The following is a 24220-nucleotide window of genomic DNA, read 5'->3' as shown; positions in this document are numbered from 1 at the left end:
CCCTAACTCTGCATGATGATTTCTGAGAAATCATATCACTAAAGATTAAATTGGCAAAATAATCTTCAAAACTAAATTATTGAAAATGCCCTCAAGACTATTTTAAAGCAAAATAATTGCATTTGTAGTGGAATATGGGGGCATTTTGATGTGTGCTATGACATGCGGTGGTGCATGTAAAAGTTAGACTGCTTGGCTCCCACAAAGGTAATTGAACAGCCTTGGTCCCCTGGGACCGGGCCCAACGAAAGGTTTAAAGAGAACATGTGGACACAGACAGGGTAATGAAGGTTTTTGTAGCCAACTGAACTGCTTTGTTCTTATAAACCCAGAGGCCATCTAAGCTGGAAGGATCCCCGGCCATCATGGAGTCCAGTGCAAAGACAGGGCCAGTCTCTGAGTCTCTAGACACCAATCTTCTTTGTATAGGATGAGACACCTGAGGCTCAGAGAGGGGCAGATCATCCCATAGGTCACACAGCCAAAGCATTCATCAGGCGCCATAGACACAGGGCTGAGGACCTATAGGCTTAGAGATGGGACTCCAGGACTCCTCCCTCCTAGACTTTGCCTTGGCCACGATACCATGCCTGGACTTCCTTCTTCCTTCACCAAAACACTGAGGCAGCCCCCTTGTCCTTAGCAGAATGTCTAGATATCTTTAAAGATCACTGATTGCTTTGATTTTGTAGGGTCCAGCTCATACTCTTAGGTGCCTGTTGATGTCTGCCATCCACTTGTTCATCCTATGGCTTTCCCAACTTTAGTCTAGGTTGGGATAAGGCCCACCTTATCCTGTGCAAAACACTTAGACCAAGATCTCCTTTCCAGCAGGGCTCAGCTAGCTGACCAGCTGGCAGATCCAAGTGCCATACCTACAGTTTGAGAACTGGACTGTGCCCTCTGCCGCCCCCTTGTGGCCACTAGGAGAGGTGCGCTGCTTGGGACCCACCCATGTGTGCCAAGCCCTTTTGAGCGAGCTTGATTACTCTTTCTGGAAAGGCTTCTTTATTCCTGGATGGCTGGCACCTGGACAGCATTCATCTCCTCCACACCTACTCTTCCAGTTTATTGCCCATGGCAACTTCAGCATCCTCACTGAGCAATCAGTCCATCAACTCCCTGGTATTAATTGAACACAGGTCAATGGTGATAAACCTGGGGATGGGGGATTGCAGAGGGGATGTAAGATGTAGTCCATGACTTTGAGGCATTCAGAGTCAATAAGAAGAGTCAAAACACACAAAAAGATTTTAATAATTTGATGTTCGACTGTTCTGTGCCAAGAACTTTAAGAATTAAGAAATGAGGTGAAATAGTTGAGGAGACCCTGGAGAGAGCAGATTTGAACTGGTGTTTGGAAGAAAGTAAGTATTTCAGAAACAAAAGTGTAAAGGAAAAACACTCCTGGGAGTTCCCTGGTGGTCTAGTGGTTAGGATTCTGGGCTTTCACTGCCGTGGTGTGGGTTCAATCCCTGGTTGGGGAACTGAGATCCTGCAAGCCGCGCGGTGTGGCCAAAAAAAAATAAAATAAAATAAAATAAAGGAAAATATTCCTACATATCTCCTTTAATCTCATTCTACCACCACACTACTTCTGGCACCAGATATGTGAGTTTTCCAAACATCAAGCAATTCTGTGACACCAACTGGGTATCCAACAATTTAACTCAACTCTGACACTATCTACCAGGAGATAGCATCAGATCCCACAGATTAAGGGCTTAGTTCCACAGACAGTACCCCCCCACCTTCAGATGGCCAATTGCAAGTCCAGTTACCTGTGCTTCTGACAGACCAGTTATAACTTGGAGATTCCCACTACCCCCTCCTCAGGTTTGATTAATTTGCTAGAACAGATCTCAGGAATTACTAGATTACTGGTTATTACAAAAGGATATAACTCAGGAACAGCCAGATGGAAGAGACACAGGGCAAGGTATGTGGGAAGGGGCACAGAGAGCTTCCATGCATTCTCCAGGGCACCACTCTTTCCAAATGTGTTCACCAACCCAGAAACTCTCCACACTCTACTCCTGAGTTTTTAAGGAGGTTTCATTACATAGGCACGACTGATTAAAAATTAGCCATTGACAATTAATTCAACCTCCAGCCCCTCTCCCCTTCCTGGAAGGGGGGCTGAAAGTTTCAACACTCTAATCACTGGTTGTTAGTCCCCCAGCATCCAGCCCCCAGCCCGAGGAGGTTTCCCAAAGTCACCTCATTAACATAAACTCAGGTGTGGTTGAAAGGGGCTTGTTCAGAATAACAAAAGACACCCATTTCACATTTGTGCTCTTAACACTTAAGAAATTCCAAGGGTTTTAGGAGCTCTATGGAAGGAACGGGATGAAGACCAAATATATATCTCTTATTATAAATCAAAACATCATAAGAAGGAAAAGAAGAAGAGTATTCTGGAAGGAAGTAACAGCCATGAGAAGTAACAACTAAGAAAAACATTATGGCTAAAATAATATTTCCAAGATAAAAGATAAAATGGAGATGAACTCTCTTCTTATTACCTTCTCCTCTGGGTGCTCCTACCACTTTCTTCACTTTGTTCTTCTTCTTTGCACAGCACACATTGCCCTTGGACACTAAGGTCCTCCCTGCTATTCATTAGGACCCTGTTGGTTGCAAGTAACAGCAAATTAAATTAGCTTAGGCAAAAAAGAAATTTATGAATTGAAATAATTGAGAAGGACATGGACAGCAGTTGCAAAGGGTATGACCAAACCCAGGGTTGACACAATGTCACAGTGTCATCAGCTTTCCTGAGTGTTCTCTCTCTCTCATTCTCTCTCTCCCTCCCTCCCACACCCCATCTCCACCTCCATCTCTCTCTTCCCCTCCCTCCTCCTCTCCCTCTCCATCTCCACCTATGTTTTTCACTCTGTTCTCACTCTGTGAGAGCCTCATTCTCTCCTACCACAGCTGGGTTTCCTCCAAAAGTCAGGGAGGATAGCCTCCAAGGTAACCAGTACAACCAGTACTTCTAGTAGTGACCCCAGAAGTCTTCCCCACTAGTTCCATCAGAAGACTCCCCAGGAAAGACTTCTACTGGCCCAGTAAATGATAGAGGCAATGACCCTTCTATGTTCTTCCCTTTATCAAGGGGCTAGAAGTCTGGGAAGTGCATGTTCCAGAATCCCTGCCTTCAGAGACAGCAGTTCTTCAAGGAGAAGCACTTGCCAAGATGTGAAAGGCAGAATAAGGCAGAAGCCAGGTTTTCGCTCCTCTGGCACTGTCAAACTTTAGGCTTAGGCAGACATGACATTTTGCAGTGGTCTCTAAGTATTTTCCTGAAAAATCTCGTGCCTCAGAATGGGAGGCAGCTATGATCAAGGCCTGCACTCATTCCCCCAAGCTATGCTGTTTTTCTTCCAAAACTGGTCCTTATAACAGTACAAAGGGCCAACCTTGACCCTCACCTGGCAAGAGGCAGTGGAGGACAATCAAAAGGGCAAAGCCTTTGTCCCTCTGACACAAAGCCCTAAGAAGACTACAATCATGAGGAAGCAATGTGACAAATCCAAACTGAGGGATATTCTGCAAAACAACTGGCCTGGTCTCTTGAAACATGTCAGTGTCATAAAAGACAAAAAATAAAGACTGGAATGCCAAGCTCTAGATGAGAAGAGACTAAAGAAATGTGACAACTAAATACAATGAATGATCCTGAATTGGATGCTGAATCAAAAAAAAAATGCTATAAAGGACATTTTATAAACAATTGGTAAAGTAAACCAAATATCAAATAGTAATGTATTAGTGTTAAACTTCCCAAGTGTGATAATTTTACTGTGGCTTTGTGGAAGAATGCCACTGTTCTCTGGAGATGAGCTGAAATATTTAGGAGTAAATCAAGCGCTTTCAACTCATTCTCAAATGAATTAGCAAAATTGATAGATAGATAGATAGATGGATGGATAGACACAACTAAAAAGTGTTGCTCACCATCTGGTTCTCCAAGAATGAAGTCTCTAGCCACTGCAGTCGCTGACCTTTAACACACCCTGAAAGGAGTTCAGGACGGAGATCAGGAACAAGGCACTTTGATCTGGAAAACCCGGCAGAACAGGTCTTCAGATAGATATTTTCAGGAGGAAATTTTATGAACCCAATTTCTTGCATCTTCTCATACCTAGAAAAGCACTAAAATCATTAATGGAGACATCTGCTCCCTGTGACCAGCAGCAACCTTCTGCAGAGATGTGTGCTTGATTGCATGTACCCCCTTCACCAAAATCATATATACACTGACCTGCCCCCCACCTCTTTGGAGCAGTTTCTCAGAGCTATCTGAGAGGCTGTCTCCCAGGCTATAGTCCTCAGTAAGTTCCCAAATGAAACTGAACTCACAGCTCTCATGTTGTGCAGTTTTGTTTTGTTTCTTTCACTCGACAATAGGTAGAGTGCAGATGTGGCAAAACATTAACAATTAAAGGGTCTGTGGGGTTGGTTGTACTATTCTTGCAATTTTTCTGTAGTTTGAAATCTTTCACAATAAAAAGTTTAAAAATTTTTTAAATGCATCCATCCTGACTCCAAAACAAACAAACAAACAAAAAAACCAAGGAAAGAAAGGAGGCCTTTAAATCGAACATACCTGAGTCCAGCTCTTATTAGCTGTGTGACCTCTGAGCCCTCACGTCCTCAGCTGGAAGATGGGTGTTAGTGCCCACCATATGCGCTTCTGTGGGACGACGAAGCCTGGAGCACAGTGGCCAGCATAGCGTCCTCTTGTGTTCTGTGTCCACATTTGTTCTCCTCCCTTCCTCCCGCCTAATCCCCACTTCTCAGAATCCATTACACTGGCCTCTGAGGGAGATTTGCTCAGGATAAATAAGAAGAACCATATGTCCCTTAGGATGCACAGGTGAGGAGACATGATGCCCTGCAGGGACACACTGCCTGAGAGGCAGGCTGGCCGACCCTCTGAACGCTGGGTCTTGGGAACAAAAGTAAGAAATGCCTCCACCCATGATTTCTTGGTTCACACCGTGGATCAGAGCTCAGAGACTAGCCAGAGCTTCTCAAAGTGGGATAGTTGGCTCGTCTGAGCAGAATCAGCTGCGGTTCATGTAACAATGCAGATTCCTGAGCCCCACTAGGCTCTGAGTCGGCTTCTCTGCAGTGTTGGCAGTGTACATTCTAATGCTGTTTTCTGAGGTGATTCTGAGGCACACTCAGAGTTTAAGCACCCTTGACCCACACCGTGGCCAGGGTGAACGTGCTACTTTATAGCAAAATTGGTCCATTGGAGAAGTGGATTCCTGTGGTTAGAGCCTAATAATAACATTAAAAGGTTATACCCACCACAAAAATGTCCACAAATGGGGACAAACGGAAATACGAATTTAGTTGTACATAAAGATAAAAGCAGGAGACTTAGGAAAGCAATGTTTCTCTCTGGGCTTTGCCAGCTCCAGACTCAAAGTATATGAATGAAATGCTGCCCCAGTCTTGGGGGTGAGGGGACCCCCCAGATCCATCACTGTCTGCACCTTGGGACTACAGCGATCAGAGCGAGCTCGAGGCCCAGGCAGAAGGAACCCCTCCACTCAACATGACTCTGGGAAGCCACAAAAGCCAGCAGTTCCCTCCTCTGGACATGTGCAATAAACGGTGATTCTACAGCATCTTGCAAACCCCAAGGGCTCCAGAAATTCCAGTGACTGAGAGGCTCACTTAGATTCTGCCCTGGATCTGATGGGACCTCTCCCACTGGCCTTACAGGACTCTGTCTGGGGATGGTCACTCTGTGGGCTGCCACCTGGGTGAAAGAAGCTGACAGGGATCACCTGGTTTTCCCTGGGGCCAGGTGAGGGCTTGTTAGTGGACATTTGGTTTGGAAGGTGCTGGGCTCCTCTCTCTTCCAGCCAGATCAGATCATTTGGCCGGGAGAGCTCCCCTCTGATCCTGAGAATCTTCTATTCCAAACCAGCTCTGGGCAGGCATTTACCCACATGGTCAGAGTTATTTTGGGAGATTCAACATCCTGCACTCAGCCCCAGGGAGGGAAAGAGACAATTGGGCAGTCTCCAGCCCCACTCCATCCCCAAACTGAGACAGATGACAGACTGCCCTTTGCAACTTTAACTCTTTCCTGGCTCTGGCTAAGAACAATGCACCCCCTCAGGTAAGGCTCAGATGGCAGCATGGTAACCACTGTCATTCAAGAAAAAAATAAAATGTAGCAGTAGAAAATTATGCATGGAAAATGACTTTTAAAAATTGTCTTTAAGAAAAACAAATACCGTATGCTAACACATATATATGGAATCTTAAAAAAAAAAAAAAAAAACACGTTCTGAAGAACCTATGGGCAGGACAGCAATAAAGACGCAGACATAGAGAATGGACTTGAGGACACAGGGAGGGGGAAGGGTAAGCTGGGACAGAAGTGAGAGAGTGGCATGGACATATATACACTACCAAATGTAAAATAGATAGCTAGTGGGAAGCAGCCGCATAGCGCAGGGAGATCAGCTCGGTGCTTTGTGACCACCTAGAGGGGTGGGATAGGGAGGGTGGGAGGGAGGGAGACACAAGAGGGAGGAGATATGGGGATATATGTATATGTATAGCTAATTCACTTTGTTATTACAGCAGAAACTAACACACCATTGTAAAGCAATTATACTCCAATAAAGATGTTTAAAAAAAATTAAAAAATAAAAATTGTCTTTAAATATTACAACGAAAATGAGAGGATGGAAATTGCATCAGAAGAACATCTGTGTGTGTGTGGTTTAACAATGAAGAAATAAATCACTTTCCCAACTGTAGGGCTTAAAGTAATATTGTACCTTTTAGGAACTCCGAAGTTTATTTTGGAGATGAGAATCAGATTAAAGGCCTCAGATTTATAGTTTTACACACTAGCACACAAAGTCGTTCGCATTAGAACCCAGGTAAGTGTAATCTTGGAGGTTTCGATGTTTGCTGCCTTTATGCCTTCTTTTTCAATTGTTCCCTACAGTGTCGGGGAGCTGCGCTTTGTACAGGAGACGAGCTCTGTGGAAAGAAGGGAGAAAGGCAGGCAGCAGGGAGCAGAGTCTGCGATGATTCTACAAAGGTGACAAGTGCCCTTTTGCATGTGGAATGTCTGTGGTTCCTCACTGGTGTGGTTTATTAGGGCCTGAGGTGATAACTCATATTTAAGAACCCTGCTTTGTTGGATCCCTATGGGATTCAGTTTCACACACAGTCACTCAGGGCCTAGCGTTTGGCAGGTGCTGAGGGAATCCTGGGGGTGGACAGCAATGAGTCATGCACAGCCCCCATGACTTGCCCTCCAGAAGTCTCTCAAGGACAGGAGAGTCACACATCCTGGGCACCTGGCATCCCCCAAAACAAATCAACCTGGAACTGTGAGACCCCCATAGACAAAAACCTGACGGTGCCAGTGGGCTTGTATTTGTCTTCCGAGGCTGCAGAAAAATGCTGCTCTGTTTTTGATCATCACAAAACAAGCACAGCCTTCCTCCACTGGTTGGCCTCAGCTCTGGCCTGCCCTGGTCCTGGCTCCTCACAGAAGCAGTGCCTGACTCGGCCTAACCAGCCCTGGAGATATCTTTATTTCTCACTGCTCCTCCCCACCCCATCCCCACCTCATTTCCTTGGGACCTGGGCTGACCTCCTGCCCTCCCTGACCCTGTCTGGTTCCTTTCTGTCACACTTTCTGCTTCCTCCTTGCTCATGGGCTCCAAGCCCCTTCCGCTGTGCCTTCAGGCTGCCTGACCCAGAATTTTATGCCCTCAGACTCCTCTGGCCTACTTCTGGCTTTTCCTGGCCTAACCTGTCATGCTGCCAGGTGACGATAGTAGCCTTCAAGACTGCCATCAGACCAAAGTTTGAGACTCAAAAAGTCACTGCATTTGGTGGGTTGCAAACCCCATAATTTAGACTGCAATTGCTAGAGGACAGGCAGTTTGACCATTAAGATGCATCACTGCAAATCAACCAATTCGCTTTTCTAGCACCCACTTGCTGATCAGGTGCCCTACTGGCATCAAAGGAACTTTTAAACTGGCTCTAAAACTTCAGATACAGCAGAGTCCCTGGAGGGCTTTCTGGGCCACAACACCCAGTTTCTGATTCTGAAGGTCTGCAAGTCGAAATTTATATTTCTAATGGGTTCTCAGGTGAAGCTGATGCTCTGGTCCTGGGACCTCACTTTAAGAACCCTTGCTCTAGTCCAGTGGTTTCCAAACTTGGCTGCACATTGGACTCATCTGGGGAGAAAAAAAAAATATAGACTAATTCCTCAATCCACCCTCAGAATTCTGATTTAATTGGTCTGGAATACAGACTGGTCACTAGATGTTGTATAAGCTCTGTAGGTGATTCTAAATTTTCAGCTGGAGTTGAGAGGTCTGCTCTCATACATTTCATCAGCAGAGGCTGGGCTAGGGGTGGGGAGCCCCCTTTATCTCCCATGAGGACACTTGCCTGAGATCACCAGATAAAATATAGGACACCCAGTTAAATTTGAATTCTAAATAAACAACAAATAATATTTTACTATAAGTATATCCCAAATATTGCATGGATGTCCATTTTTGTTATTGTTATTTTGTTTCATTTTTTCTAAATCTGGCAACCCTGCCCTTAGACACTCCATGACATGGAATGAGAAACAATGATCTGCCAGCTCCCATTTTATAAATAGTAACATCGAGGCCGTAGAGGTCATGTAGGAAGTCAGAAGAGAGCCAGGATAAGAACTCAGCAGTCTTGACCTCCATCCAAAACTCTTTTCCTTCCATCACACTTAACTGTGCTAAAGACACTTGTAACTTCTTGTTAGGGGGTTATTGTCAGTCTCCTAGAGGTGACTTCAAAGGGGTCAGTCTGATTTATGTCCTCTCTACTGCTGTCCCAGTCCTCACCTCCACCCTCCCTTTCTACTGCTGCAGGTACCATAGAGGCTGTCCTGGGGTATGGCCATTCTCGGGGCCATATAATTAATGGCCATCTCGAGGAGGAAGTGGGCTGGAAGTGGTCCCGGCCACATACAGCTGTGAGGGAGAGCCCATAATTGGGTAACACAAGGACAAGTGGGATTTGGCACAGGCAAATGACAGGCAAAGCATGTTGGGAGAGGCCCACTTAATTCACAGAGACACTTGGAATTAGTTGCAAATTCTCTGGGAAGAAATCAAGGCAGCAGCATAAACAGCTCAATTAAATTGTCCGCTCAACATTCAGTGCGCAGTAATGGTCAAAACACAGTCTTTAATCTAGATATAGAGGATTATCTTTTGACCAGCAATGAGATTCCTAAGATTAGTTGTACCTGAGGTGGAGGGAACAACAGAGCTGGCTCAGCGACACCGCGGACAGGCTTGCGTGTCAGCACGACTGGGACTTGTGTGGAAGGGGCTACCTGGACCCCGCAACCTTCCTGGAGCCCCCTCCGGATGCTGGGAAGACAGGGATGAATCTCGTTCTGCTTCCTCTGCGGAAGAGACACAGTCTGGGAACAGATCCCCTGAACACATCTGCTTTAAAAATGTGGCAAGTCTGACATGCTCCCACCTCCAGACCAAAGCTAAAGCCACTAGCACCAGGTCCGAGGCAGAGAGATGGCAAGCTTTAGCCCTCTGCTATTCTACCCTCCATGATCAGCCACTCACGTTCACTCATTCATTTCGCAAATATTGATCCCATGCCTGCTAGGTGTCAGGCCCTGTTCTTGACACAGAAGATATGCAGTGAACAAACAGTAAAGATCCCTACCCCATCGTGGGGCAAGACAAAGAATAAACAAGAACAATAAGTAAAATATGCTGTGTGTGAAATGGGAATGAGTGATAACTCAGAAAAATAAAGCAGAGATGAGGATAGGAAGTGTTGAGTGTGGAGGACAATTCTAGATATGGTGCCCAGAAGAGGCTTCACTGAGCACGTGCCATTTAAAAAAAGCCCAGAAGGGAGTGAATGGTGACAGCAGTGGGGAAGCATTCCAGGCAGAGGAGATGTAGTGCAAAGGCCCAAGGTGAGAGAGGGTTCAAGGAACAGCAAAGAGGCTGCCTGGCTGGAGTGGGAATTTAAGGGGACTAGGTCATGTGAGGCCTTATGGGCCACTGTAACTATTTTTGGCATCTATTAGGGACATGGGGATTTTTTTCTTTTTTCTTTTTTGGCTGCAAGCATGCCATGTGGGAACTCCCCGACCAGGGATCGAACCTGTGCCCCCTGCAGTGGAAGCACGGAGTCTTAACCACTGGACCGCCAGGAAAGTCCCGGGACATGGGGATTTAATGGGGGATTTAATCAGATTCATTTTTAATAGGATCACTGGTTGCTGCGTTGAGAAAGAAACCAGGAAATGGGTAGGATACACCTGCAATGATACAGTCACGGGATGAAGGAGTTGGACCGGGGTAGGAGCAGTGGAGGTGGTGAGACATGGTAGGATTCTGCATATTCTTTGCTGATGGGTTGGATGGAGCAGGAATAAAAAAGGTGTCAAGGATGACTGAGGGTTTTGCTTCAGGTCTTCACTGAGGATTAATGACTCTCAAATCCATGCTTCCAGCCCAGACTCCCAGGCTGGTACATAGCAAGGGACTGACATTAACATTTGACAGACTGAACTGAAAAAGTTCTGTTTGATGAATCTGTTGGGATGGTGGCACCATTTTTCTAGGCCTCCACCAATGGCAGAGCCTACCTCCAGATATTGGGAGTGCAGAGAAAAGAGCTGCCATGTCCCCACCTTGGTCTAAAATGAGAAGTTGAGACAGGGCAGAAACAGGAACAGGACCACACCCAACCCTTCCAATAAGAAAACTGAGGACAAGAAGGGGGGATATAAAAGTAAAAAATGCCAAGAATGATGGCCATAGAATTGGGTTTGTGATGTCAAAGAGACTGGATGCCAATCCCAGCCATGCCTCTTGACTCAACCTCTTCCCTTCACTGGTCCGTCTTCTCTCTGAAATGGGGTGGTTGGCTTTCTGAAGAGTCTGTCCAGCTCTAACCACCTATAGTGTTCTGATCCTTTTCTTACAAGTCCCTGTCTCCTCTAACCATTTGACACACTGCTTCTCCAACATCGTCTTTCGGGAACGTTTCTGTTTCCTTTCAGACTGATTATTTCTGACTCTGAGTCTTGTAAGATGTCACTATTAGTTCCCAAAGGAAAACACCCATGTGTTTTTTTGCCTGCTTGAAATAAATACTATCTTAGATCAGTTACCCATCTGTAAACTGGGAATAACATGAGATTGTAGGGATGCTGAGGAGGGTTAATTATATACAGAACATGTAGGGGTTGAGCAGATACACAAGTGCTCTGGAAGTTTTTGGCATAATACTATAGCATTACAATAATTTTGGCTTGCAAATTATACCCCAGCAGAGGCATCACATGGAAAAGTGGGTCTGACCCCGTGGCCTGCTGAAAGTGAAATGGGAAAAATAAGTTGTGAAATATAACTTCTCTTCCTAAACCTTTGGAAAAGGCAGAGATCACTCTTCCATGTGCAACCCACGCACAGGGAACAAGTTTCCAGATCCTGGAGAAGACTTTCTTGCCCAGGGTGTCCTGGCCTGTTGCCAGGATCTGGCCATTCCTCCTTCCTGAACCTAGAAGCAGAGATGGGAAGGAAGGGAGCAGGAGGGGATTTGTGGTTGGTTGAAAGGAGGGGCTCGCAAGGAGAACGTCCTTGCCTTTCAGGTTTTCTTTTTGAGCCTCTCTTACTTGTGGGATAATTAAGTGTTTATACAGTAGAGGAATGATTTAAAGGGTAATCTGAGATAGTTAAGTCTAGGGACACCCAAAATAAACATCTTAGCTCAGGTCAACTTCTGGGTCCTCTCACCATCCCCCAGACACCCCACAAACACACACACCCCCACATCATAGATTTCCTGTGAAATTCTAAAAAAGTAGATCTCAGGCAATGAAGGGGCTGTGTAGTTGTTGATGATGTCTGTGACTATGGCATCATATAGTGGGTTTGTAAAATTTAACTGGCTCATAGAGGATGACAGTCCTGTCTGACCAGAGGGGAAGAGCAAATAGCTTGATCCTGAAGGGACAGTTTGCAGTCAATTCCACTGCTTCACTGTTTGTGGCTGAGTGGACAGAGCACAGGATTCAGAGTAAGACCCAAGTTGGAGTCCTGGTTCTGCCACTTCCCCACGGTGGCCTCAGGCAGGGGAAGAGGCCCTCCCTGCCCAAGAGCCTCAGACTGCGAGTCTGACCTCCACCTCCAGTTCTGGCCAAAAGAGTCACTGGCCTTGCTCCCTGCCCTAACAGGCCCCACTTTTCCTACGGGATACAGGAAAAAATAGATTCCCCCAAAGCCCATCTATAATATACAGGTTGCCAGTGGAGGTAATTAATGATTTGGACTATCATCCTAATAAGTTAGCATACTTAGAGAATTTCTCAGGTGTCAATTCATACCTTAGGGTATGTCATATTCTGGAGCTTGATCAGCCTAATTCAAAGGAGCACCGGCTCTACTGGCAGTTACCTCATTTCTAGGCAGCTCCTCTTCCTCGGCAGAGCATATGCGGCCTCCCAGGAAAAGCTTTACCGAGCAGGCTGTGCTCCTCACTCGGCCTCAGTTTCCGCATTTTAATAATCAGAGGACGACCTTAAATTGCAAAGTAGAGACTAGTAGAAATGACACAATTTCGGCGCCACCAGACCGGGAACTGGCATCCAGGCCCACCTGGGTGACCTTCCTCTGAGCCTCAGTTTCTCCGTCTGTAAAATGAGGGCCCTGGATTAAATGGAGCCTTGCCAGCTCCTACAATCTTAGGCTTTAAACGTTCCCACAGCTCGCTCTGCCAGGTTGGCCGTGAACAGGGTTAAAGCCACGACTTCCTCAGAGGTGAAAAGGTAAGCAAACATTCCGACCTCCCCTTAGCTTGGCTCTCCAACTGGTGGGGGGCCGGACCCCTGCCGCCTATCCTGGCCGCATCCGTCATCTGGATTGCTAAAACGCTCATTTGCATAAGGATTCCTCCGAAGGTCTGGCACAGTGGGCTGAACCGGAGTCTTCGTCCCTTTAAGTAGGGAATAGACACCCTGTCCCTAAGGGGTCTCGGCACCGTAATTCCTCCAAGCGGGTCACGCCGTAAACTAGAAAAGCCCCGTGTCCCCAACAGTGGGGATCCCTGGGTAGCACAGCGCGCGGGTCCCGGGGAAGGGTTTGGCCTCTGCGCGCTGCAGGCTTAGGCTGGCAACCTCTCGCCCTAGGCGGCGGCGGACTGCGAGCGAGGCGGGGCCGGTTGCGCCGCGGGACCCCGACGCCCTCAGGCGAGACCCAGGGCCTGGCGCCGAGGCGGCCACAGGAGGTGGCGCGTGCTGAAGAGGGGAGCTGCTTCTGCCCAGGACCCGGGCGCAAGAGGGGCGGAGCCAGGGCCGAGGTCTGGGAGCAGGACGTGAGGGGGTGGGCGGGGCGGGGTCTGCGGGGGCGGGCTGGGGGCGGGGCGCGCGCTGGCCCGGGGAGGGCGGGGCCGCGGCGCGGGGCGGGCTCTGGCGGCCCGAGTGTCACACACGCGGCGGTTCGGGAGGCGGCGACAGCGGCCAGCAGCAGGCGCCGCCGGGACGGGCACGGGCGCGCGGGCTCGGGCGGGCGCCGGCTGCCTCCTCCCTCCCTTGTCGCTTGCTCGCTCGCTCTCCGGCCCGCTTGCTAGCCGGCCGGGTGCCGAGCTCTCTACAGCGTTCTCGGGAAGGAAGAAGTGGGGGGCCGAGGACGCCGACAAGTTCCAGCAGTACCAGGGATCTGGGCCAAGGCGGTGGCTGCGGTTCCGACGGGGCAGGAGCGCGCTCCGTGGCGGAGCGCACGGCCAGAGCGTCCGAGGAGGGGGGCGCCCGGGCCTTTAGTTATCTGTGGGGCCGCGGCCGGATCCCATGAGACGCGCCCGCGAAGGGCACAAGATCCGAAGCCCGGGAGGCGCGCGGAGGAGGCGGAGGGCGGTGCTGCAGCGGCCGGAGCCCGGGAGCGGCCGGCAGGAGGCGGCGGAGAGAACTTGAACTTGGCGTCGGGAGCGGGCGCCCCGGACGCCCCTCGCCGGGGCCGGGGCGCCGAGGGACCTGGGCGGCAGCACTGCCCCCCGAATGGCCGCGGCGGCGGACCCGGCTCCCGCGCCGCGGCCCTAGGCGGCCTCTCGCCATGGCCAAGTGGCTGAACAAGTACTTCAGCTTGGGCAACAGCAAGACCAAGAGCCCCCCGCAGCCGCCGCGGCCCGACTACCGCGAGCAGCGGCGCCGGGGCGAGCGGCCCTCGCAGCACCCCCAGGCCGTGCCGCAGGCCCCCTCGGCCACCTCGGCGTCCTGCGGTACGGCCGCCGCCTCCTGCTTCTCGGCCTCGTCGGGATCGCTGCCCGACGACAGCGGCAGCACTAGCGACCTCATCCGCGCCTACCGCGCACAGAAGGAGCGCGACTTTGAGGACCCTTACAACGGGCCCGGCTCGTCTCTGCGCAAACTGCGCGCCATGTGCCGCCTGGACTACTGCGGCGGCGGGGAGCCAGGCGGGGGCCAGCGTGCCTTCTCGGCCTCGTCCGCGTCGGGCGCCGCGGGCTGCTGCTGTGCCTCCTCCGGCGTGGGCGCTGCCGCGTCCTCGTCCTCGTCCTCGGGCTCTCCGCACCTCTACCGCAGCAGCAGCGAGCGGCGGCCCGCCACGCCAGCCGAGGTGCGCTACATCTCCCCCAAGCACCGCCTCATTAAGGTGGAGAGTGCCGCAGGCGGTGCCGCAGAACACCCGGGGGGCTCCTGCTCAGGCGGCCGCACCTGGAGCCCGACGGCCTGCGGAAGCAAGAAACTGCTCAACAAGTGTGGCGCCTCGGCCGCGGAAGAGAGCGGTGCCGGCAAAAAGGACAAGGTAAGGCGCCCCTCGGCCTCACCCGAGGTTCCAGAGCCACTGTGCGCACGGGTAAACTGAGGCACCGCTCTAGTTTCGAGTTCCTACATCCACTCGGGCTAGGACCTTGGGGTCAGGCCTCTCAACGGTGCTTCCCAGTTCTGCCTCTGCACGCGCTTTGCCGCCGATCGGCGGCCTCCTGACACAGTCTCTTTCACTGTTGCTGCCAAAACGTCCTCTCTCTGAGCCCACAGCCAGGTGCCCGTTTCGGAAGTAGCCTGACGAGAGCGCCCCGCCCAGCCTTGCCCAAGAAAGAGACACCCAACTAGCCCTTCAGCCCCCCGAGAAGGAAAGTCAGAGAGGCAGAGCTGTCACGGACTTAAAAGCGTGTTTACTCTTGTCTACCTCCTCTTCCTCCTGCCCCTGATTCTATACATGGGAAACTGAGGTCCAGAGCTGGGAAGGGACTCGCCGGATATTACCCATTTCCGATGGCAGATTCAGACCGGCTGTCTTTAAATGGATATATGTAAATCACTCTAAACGCCCTGCCCTGACCCACCCCCCGCGCCAGGTTTCGAAATGGGGCGGCCTTTTGTACTGGAGCTGCACCGGGAACCCCCAAGCGTGCTCTTCCAGTTGCAGTGAGCTGGCCTACAAGAGCGCTCCACTTAGACCTGTCAGTTCCTCCAGCCGCGCATGGGAGGGGTCCGCCTACCCAGCCAGCTGGAAGGAGACCCACCCCTCCAAACCTCACCTTCCTTCCTGACCTTACCCCCACCCCATACAGCCCCAGGGATGAGGCGGACGATTTTGTGCAACCCCCCTCCCTAACAAATCAGACCATCTTGATCCCCCACCTTTGAAGCAGGTTAGTTAATTCCAGCCAGATGGGGCCCTCTCCTCCCCCTTCACACTCCTGTGACACCCTCCTTTCCCCCATGAAATAATACTTGTTCTGTCTACTTCTGGTGGAAGGCAGTGTTTTGATTACATCTGAGGCCCAGTGCCTTGCAATGGCTATCAGGCCGCTGTCCCTCTTGTTCTCCTCTGGCCCCCTACCTTCTCCCAAAGGTAAACTTTTGCCCAGGTGTGGGCTGGGGGAGACTGATGGAGTCTGAGTTTCTTTTAGGACTGGATGTCCAGACAGGAGGGAGACAGGCTCCTACCTGCCAGCTGGTGCTTGGAAAGGGATCTTTTTTGTTTTCCAGGCAGGAGGAGTAAGGGGATGCCCCTCCTGATTTTTTTCTGCCTGACTTCCTCTCCCCAAGGTCCTAGGTCCCCCGAGTACCCCCTCCTCCCCCCTCTGGGTCTGCTGAAGGCATCGTGGGCAGTCGGTGGATTCCACCTCCCTCTGGGCCAGTTTTGGGGACATATCTTGGAAGCATGGACTCTGGGCTTCCTAAGCACCCAGGATGCCATACCTAAATGACGAAGAGCTGGAAGCCAGGTGGCCACCCAGGTGCTGCCTTGGGGACAGAGGAGGTTTCTCCGAGAGCCCCCAAGATTATGGGTTTGTGGTTGATCTATGAGGGAAACAGCAGAGAGGCTCCCTGCTGCCTTATGTGTGGCCCAGGCTTGGCTAGGTGCTGGCCTGGGAGAACCTGAAGTCCCTGGGGATGGAAGGACGGCCCAGCCTAGCTCTCCAGAGAGATTGTGCCTTCCCCCGTTACTCCATGACCACCTCCCAGGTGGGCAAATCTCCTTTCTCTACCACTGCTTGTCGTTCTGCTTGCTCACTAAAGTCTTCCTTTATGGTTTTCAAAACTTTAGTAAATGTTTTTTCTAATTACAATTAAGACTGTTTCAAATACTGAGGAATAATAAGTTTTATAGCTGGAGTGTCAAGTGTGTTGAAGACTTGGCTTGTTTGTATTTCTTACAGGTCTTCTCTGTGCTCTCCCTTGCTGGGTACTAGAGCAGGGTCTAGTGAATACTGTGGCCTAGGCCGCAGTGTGCATGATAAGTGCCGTGATGGGACGTGGTCAGGGAGGACCATTATTATGGTTGGCTGCAGAAGAGAGCCTGGTGCTGTAGGGGACTACAGGTAAAGGCCCTGTGGCTGGAATTCAGAGGTTAGAGTTGGGCAGGACCCCAGAGGGACAGGAGGGCCCGGGTCAGGGAGGACCTTGAAAGCTAAGCACAGTGAGGGCCAGTGAGGGGGTTAGGCTGCTAAATGATGTGAGCAAATGTGGTTTTTAAAAAGATCTCTCTGGGGACTTCTCTGATGGCGCAGTGGTTAAGAATCTGCCTGCCAATGCAGGGGACATGGGTTTGAACCCTGGTCCAGGAAGATTTCCCCATGCTGCGGAGCAACTGAGCCCGTGAGCCACAACTACTGAACCTGTGCTCTAGAGCCCGTGAGCCACAACTGCTGAGCCCACGTGCTGCAACTACTGAAGCCCGCGTGCCTAGAGCCTGTGCTCTAATCACTGCAACTAGAGAAAACCTGTGTGCAGCAACGAAGACCCAACGCAGTCAAAAAAAAAAAAAAAAAAAAGATCTCTCTGGGCTGCATTTTCACATACTAGGTTGTGATCCTTGGAGTTGGAGGGATTGTGGCTACCAGATTCCTTCTAACGAGTAGGAGGGGAAGGAGCCCGGAAGGGTCATATTATGCAGTGGTTCTCAAACCGGCACCCGGAGGACTGGTTAAAACACAGATTGTGAGACCCATCGCCTGAAGTGCCTGAGTCACCACACCTGGTGTGGGCCTGAGAATGTGTATTTCTAACAAATTCTCAGGTGATCTTTTGCTGCTGATCCTGGGACCACACTTAGAGAACACGAATGCAACAGTGGCTTCTTAACCCTCCCTCTGGGTCTTCTGGTCAGAGCTGCTTTGGGATGCAGACTCTGGATGCCCTCATCTCTGCCCTCTGTGTGGGGCTGCCTCCTAATCCGGGGCTAACACCCACCCCCCATTCCTGGCTAGGCAGCCAGGAGGCAGCCTGGTTTTCACATTATTTCCAGCCAGATAGCTTTTGGAAGGTCAGGCATACTGCAGATCCAGCCCTGAACACCCCAGAGCCCGCCTTCTGCCCCTCACCCACAGATCCAGGAAAACCTACTTCTAGCCCACTTAATCTCAGACCCAGCTTCCTTTTTTCTGTTGTTAGGAGTTAGGAAAAGAACCCCTAGGACTGTTGAATGCCCCCTGCGTGCCAGGCCCTGTGTTTTTAACATCGGCCTGTGTTGAGAGTTGCTATGGCTTGGGAGTAGGAGCTGTTGGTCCACAGATACTCCTTTCAGGGCCTCCATTGCCACCTCCCAACCAGCTTTATCTTTGGGGGGCCCTTCTCCTGCTTCCCTTAGTTACCTGTGCTTCCTTCTGACACATACTTGGGCATCTTTCTATTCTCCCAGGTAAGTCCGGGGGCACACACACACCTGGTCACGTATGCCCCACTCAGCCAGCCTCCAGTTTGGGGCATTTTCCCTTTTAGAATTATCTGTAACAGACTGTGTTTTCAGTTTAACCAGCTTTTCCCTGCACTTATTTTTGTGCTCAGAGATCTCTCGGTACAAGGGCGAGCTAGGAGGAAGGGAATAAAGGCTGCAAAAGACTTGGCAGTAATCTTTGGCCTAAGCCTCCGGAGGACATCTACACACATTGTCTTTTCATCATTTGTTTCCCAGTGTTTTTGTCTTGGGGAATTTAGTGAGGTCTTCACCTAGGAGGCAGCTTTGAGCTGGATCTAGAGACGGAAGTGGAATTTCAGCGCAGGGAGAAGGCTGACTGCAGCCTGCGGGAGCACTTAGGTGCCTGTGCTGAGTGTACATGCATACGTGTGTCCATATATGTATGTGTGTGGGCGTATGTGTGTGCAAATATATGTATGAAACCTTAATGTGGAGAGTGTTCTTAGAAACCGGAGCTTTCTTGCAGTGGGCCTCACTTGGGGAATGAGAGGTGACAATGTGAGATACGTGGGGGCCTGAGTTTAGACCCCACAGGGGGATCCTTGAAGACTGTTGAGTCAGGAAAAGGATAGACTCAGAGCCATGGTTGAGGAGCATCCCAGGTTACAAACAGCTGCCACAGTCTGGGGGAAACGGGTTTGGAGTTAGGAGGCAATTGCAATACAGTCCGAGTGAGACACAGTGAGGGCCTCAACTCCTGGGAAGAGAAAAACGAAACTTTAGTAGGTGGAAATATTATTCCTTCAGGTTGTCTTTATAAAAAAATAATGATGACAAAGAGGCCAGTAACTTGGTAGGTCTCCTTTTGTGCAGCCAAACAGGGCTCATCCAGTTACGTTTTCTGCTGAAGTCTTGTTTCTTTTATCATAATTAAGTAAATGTTTCCACTGCAACTGAGAAAGTCAAGATGCACCATGACATCAGTTCCCCAAGTTTTAAATACATGCTGATGTGTACCAACAATTTATATTTTGTCAGCATCCACAGAGTTGAGTTAAATAACATGTTTCCTAAGGAATAAATAATATCATGTTCAACTTTTTTTTTTTTTTAAACACTCAGCAAACAGTTTCTGAGCAGCGTGCTAAGCAGGGGGGAATTCAGAGAGAATAAGTGGTGGCCAGCTTTCCAAGAGGGAAGCTTTTCAGTTTGTAGTTGAACACGAGCTTTTCAAGATCTAGTCTGGGAGACAGAGATGGGTAATGAGGCAGTGTTGCAACATGTGGCATGCCAGAAAAGAAGGGTGTGCACAGGGCTGGGAGGGCCTCAACTCTGTGAATTCAAGGAGGGCTTTCAGGGGGTGGCAGCATTTGAGCTTCTCCATGCAGAAGCTTGTGCCAAGAGAATGGTTGGAGGCTCTGAAGGGTGGGTGTGGCAGGAGGTTGCAGATGGAGGTTGGAGCCACAACAGGAAGAGAGTGTCTCACGTGTCTTTGTGGGGAGTTGTGACTCGTCTTTCAGTCCTTTTCACTTCAAATCATTGATGTATAGCTTGACTGAAGCCAGGGTCAAGCATGAGCTGTCAGTCATTTCTATTTGGTTAACAGCCACATTCTCCAGTTCTGAGAAAGTAATTGATTGGAAAGGTAAGAGCCGAGCTTGGTAGCTGTGGTTTGGCTTGGAACACTTTCTCCTTTGAAGTCCTGTCCCTTGAAAGTAGTGTGAGAAAAATGCTGCATATCAAATCCAGTTTTTCCCATTGATTCCCCAGAAGAGAAATACGTTCTCCAGGCTTCAGGCTAACCACTTAATTGGTCAGTGAATCCTCACAATCACCCGAGAAGGGGTTTATGTACTGTATCAGTTAGCTATTGCTGCATAACAAATCACCCCAAACTCTGGTTTTAAACCAGAGGTTAGCAAAGTTTCTTAAAGAGCCAGTTAGTAAATAATTTTAGCTTGCAGGCCAGACAGCCCCCATCACAACTATTCTGCCATTGTAGCTTGAAAGCAGACATAGACAATACATAAATTAAAAGGGTATAGCTGTATCCAGTCTTTATTTACAAAAATGGGCAGCTGGCCTGTGGTCTGTAGTTTCCAACCCCTGCTTTAAATGATAAGCCTTTATTATTGACCATGAACTCACACGTCAGCTGAGTAGTTTTTCTGGCCTCAGCTGGGCTCACTCAGGCATCTAAGGTCAGTGTGGAGTGTGTGTGCTGCCCTGCCAGTCCTAGCCGGGCTCTCTTACATGTATGGGGATGCCTGGTTTAGGATGGCCTTGGCTATATCAAGTAAGCTCTGTTCCATGTGGTCTCTCATCTTCCAGCGAGTTAGCCTTGTTCATATGATGGTGTCAGGGTTCCAAGAAATTACAGAAGCCCATACAGTTTCTTGAGGTTAGAAACTGGCCTACTGTCCCTACTGTCCCTTCTGCTGCATTCTGTTGACAAAAGCAAGTCATAAGGCCAGCCAGGATTCAGGGAGAGAGGAGGAGCTGCGAAGTCCCATGGCAGAGGACAGGGATACAGGTGGGCCATTAATTGGGGCCTTTAGTGCTATTCCTCTACCATGGATAGTATTGCCCCCATTTTACAGTTAAAGAAACTGAGGCTTAGAGGTAATAACTTGCCTAATGTCACGCAGCTACCAAGTGATGGGGCCCGGTTTATACCTGTTCAATCTGAATTCAAAGCCTGTATGCTTTTTATCAATTTGTTCCTCTCCTTTCAATGATTTAGATGGAGATAGTAAGACTCTGATTATTTATTTATTTATTTTTTGGGCTGCGTTGGGTCTTCATTGCTGCACACCGGCTTTCTCTATTTGCAGCGAGCAGGGGCTACTCTTCGTTGCGGTGCGCGGGCTTCTCATTGTGGTGGTTTCTCTTGTTGCGGAGCATGGGCTCTAGGCATGCGGGCTTCAGTAGTTGCAGCATGCAGGCCCTAGAGCGCACGGGCTTCAGTAGTTTTGGTATGTGGGCTCAGTAGTTGTGGCCCGTGGGCTCTAGAGCGCAGGATCAGTAGTTGTGGTGCACGGTCTTAGTTGCTCTGCGGCATGTGGGATCTTCCCAGACCAGGGATCAAACCCGTGTCCCCTGAATTGGCAGGTGGATTCTCAACCACTACATCACCAGGGAAGTCCCAAGACTCTGATATTTACTGAAATGTGTGTTGTATGTCTCCTGCTCCCCTTCACTTAATGCTCCTCTTCTTGCACCCCCTCCCCCATCCCTTTCAGTCTGGGCTTTGATGGTCCCCAAAGGCGCCCCAGAGCTGGCTTTTCTCTCTCCCTCCCTCATCTCCCTCTGAGTTCCATAAATGAGATGTTAATGCAGCACTTGAGTTATTTCATAGAGAAATTCTGCACACAGAGTTGCCACTTCCCAAGGGACAGCTGCACAAGATCACAAGATGTGTGTCTTGTAACTTACGTCTTCTCATTCAAGGACTGGCGAGGCTGTGTGTGCTCTTTTAAGAAAAAAAAAAAACTGGTATCTTGGCCCTTGTCAACAAGGAACCTAAGTTTCCTTGAAGGAGATCAGATGACCATCTTCTAATCTGACAACCTCAGAACATGACTGATTTCCCCAGACTGAACCCCCAAGACTTGACCTCGTCCTCTCCCCCAAAGCATTTCTGACCCATAAAATAGATGTTAAAAGGCAAATCTGAAACAGGTGTGTTTTCCTCTGGCCGTTTAAGCAAAGCTGAACCTGCCTGTGGTCGAGTGCTTCCTTGGGCAGTTTCACTTGGAGCTGACTTTCTCATCTTGTGCTGAGAGAGCCAAGTGGTAGTGGCCTGTGGCGAAGGGGTAGCTCAGGCTGGGCCCTAGAAAATAAATTGGGATTTGTGGCTTTGAAGCAGAGAGCTGGGTTGCTGGCTGGCTGATGGCAGCACCTCCGTCGGCTTTCTGAGGGGGGCTGTTCCTGCAGGATGGAGACAGGCTGCTGGTGGTGTCTGCCACACTGACTTGTAGCTGGTTTGGCTTGTGTTGACTGAGAAATTGCCATATGCAGGCCACTGTCAGGAGCTGTGTGGATACAGGGATGAACCAGGGGTTGGGTAGTGCCTGCCTGTAAGGAGCTTATTTTCTGGTGAGGACACAGGAACCAAGGTTAGAACACAGCTCTGTATGGCAGAATTTATCTATAAACAAAGTGGTGTGTGTGAGCTGAGAGCCATCCTGGCACAGAAGCTGTTCTGGGCAGAGCCTTGATTCCGTGGACCTAAAGGAGAAGCAGGGTCAGGAGGAGGTTCATTTCAACTGGGGGAAGCAAGGAAGGCTTCTTGGAGGAGGAGGCATTTGAGTCAAGAAAGAGTAGTCACTCGAATTTATGGAGCTTTCCACAATAGCAGTATTAGCCAGTACTTCCATTGCATATACTCTAAGCCAGACATTGTTCTTTGTGCTCTACATGCGCTAACTCTTACTGCTCACCAAAGTCCCTTGAGGTGGATGCTACTGTCATTCCCATTTTACATATGAGAGCATGAGGCAGAGAGGTTAAGTAACTTGTCTAGGGTCACCCTGCCAGTAAGTGGCAGAGATGAGATTTGAAGCTGGATTTAGGGTCTTTGTTTTGAACCACTGTGCCATATCACCTCAGGCTGCACAGTCTCATGCCTGAATTTTCTCTGCCTTATTTGTGGCTAGATTTAAACTCTTATAAAAATCCCGTCTGTTAGCATTGTAGGACCTACCCAAATTCCTGCATTTGGGTGAGTATTCCACAGCTTAAAAGACACTTTCACACCCATAATTAATTTGATTCTAAGAGTCACTCTGTGAGGAAGGTGCTGTAACGCCCATTTTACAGATGGAAAAACTGAGGGTCTAGGGAGGCATGGAGCCCACCCTGCCTCCCAGCAGGTACTGGCCGAGCCAGTGGCCAGGCTGTTGACCTTGTGTTCTGAGCCCAGTGCCCTTTGTGCCGGGGTGGTGTGGAGGTGGTTTGGCCAAAGCTCCAGTCCACAGGAAGGGTGACAGCCTGATTGATTTCCGGTTCTTTCCGTGTTTTGATTCTGAAACGAGTTACTGAGATCATTAAGGAGCATCGACAGAGGACCTTGCTTCCACAATGGAATTTTCCTTCTCTTCCTGTTTGGTATTTTCCAGTAATATTTCTATTAATGTTTCACTTTCGGAGGCACTGGCTTCCTGAGAGTTTGCACTTTCTCAATTGATGAGCCAGGAAGAACTGAATTTTCCTCTAAATCATTCAGTTCCTTTCCATCTTCTCCAAGGGGAGCTCTCTCTGGATTTCCCATTATGCTGTAGAGGAAGGATCTTGGAGGTGGTTCCAAGGGATGGAGAGAGAATTAGTCAGGGCCCTGGGGAATGACTCAGGCCCCGAGTTTTCCAAGCAGGACTTAAGAGTTATGGTCAGAAAGGGGCTTCCCAAGGCCAGGGAGGGGAGAAATGACTTGATAGGTGGGTGGGCTGGGGCGGGGGTACCGCTGGTCCACTGTTGGGCCTTCACTTACAGGCTGGACCCCGAGTCCTCAGCTGGGCCGTGAGAGCCCATACCAAGTCCTTTCTCCTCATTCATTCATTAAACAGACATTGTTGAGAATGGGCTACATGCTGGGTATTGTTCTATTTAGATGCTGGGGATACAGCCGTGGACAAAACATAAAAATTCATGCTACCCTGAGTTTGCCCTCTCATGAGAGGATTCAAGCAAATAAAGTATGTCGGGTAGAGTGTAGAGAAAAGTAAAGCTGGGGTGGGCCTGAGTTTGGGGTGGGGTGCTGTTTCAGATGGGTGCTCAGAGGGCTTTGCTGAAGGGTGTGATGGTGTGATTCACACGGCTCTCGGAGAGAAGTGCATTCCAGGCAGAGAGAACAGTCAGGGCAAAAGTCCAAGGCAGGAGCACGCCTGGCTGCTTCAGGGAGATTGGCATGACTGAGTGGAGCAGGTGGAGAGGAAGTGGGGAGACGAGTTCTGAGAGGTGGAACAGGGAGGCTGAGTGTTTCGGGCCTCTCGCTTTATCTCTGGGTGAGATGGGAAGTC

General features: G+C 49.7%; 1 protein-coding gene and 2 long non-coding RNA genes across 6 annotated transcripts in view; 1 reads left to right on the top strand and 2 right to left on the bottom strand.

Annotated features, from left to right (window-relative positions):
• LOC118897556 overlaps window positions 1–4057 on the bottom strand; it is a 59526-nt gene extending 55469 nt beyond the window's left edge. Inside the window, exons 1-2 of the long non-coding RNA XR_005020458.1 lie at window positions 3961–4057; window positions 2526–2630 (exon numbers count right to left, since the gene is read on the bottom strand). This is a non-coding gene — a long non-coding RNA (uncharacterized LOC118897556). The remainder of the gene's footprint in view (window positions 1–2525; window positions 2631–3960) is intronic.
• A 2600-nt stretch (window positions 4058–6657) lies between these two features.
• Window positions 6658–13361, bottom strand: LOC118897554. Its single transcript, XR_005020457.1, has 3 exons — window positions 12501–13361; window positions 9308–9469; window positions 6658–7023 (listed from the first exon to the last, which is right to left on the bottom strand). It is a non-coding gene; the product is annotated as an uncharacterized LOC118897554 (long non-coding RNA).
• A 186-nt stretch (window positions 13362–13547) lies between these two features.
• SHB (SH2 domain containing adaptor protein B) overlaps window positions 13548–24220 on the top strand; it is a 133861-nt gene continuing 123188 nt past the window's right edge. For 2 of the 4 annotated variants that reach the window (XM_036856237.1, XM_036856241.1), the window contains exon 1: window positions 13550–14861. In XM_036856237.1, coding sequence (XP_036712132.1) covers window positions 14151–14861 — 711 coding nt within the window. In that variant the 5' untranslated portion in view covers window positions 13550–14150. Of the gene's footprint in view, window positions 14862–24220 lie in introns of all 4 variants that reach the window. The other 2 variants (XM_036856238.1, XM_036856240.1) reach the window with 2 other exon arrangements.

Source organism: Balaenoptera musculus, chromosome 6 (genome assembly GCF_009873245.2).
Source record: "Balaenoptera musculus isolate JJ_BM4_2016_0621 chromosome 6, mBalMus1.pri.v3, whole genome shotgun sequence".
Taxonomy (NCBI): domain Eukaryota; kingdom Metazoa; phylum Chordata; class Mammalia; order Artiodactyla; family Balaenopteridae; genus Balaenoptera; species Balaenoptera musculus.
Note: the sequence above shows the minus strand (reverse complement) of the source record. Positions and strands in the feature narration are given on the sequence as shown.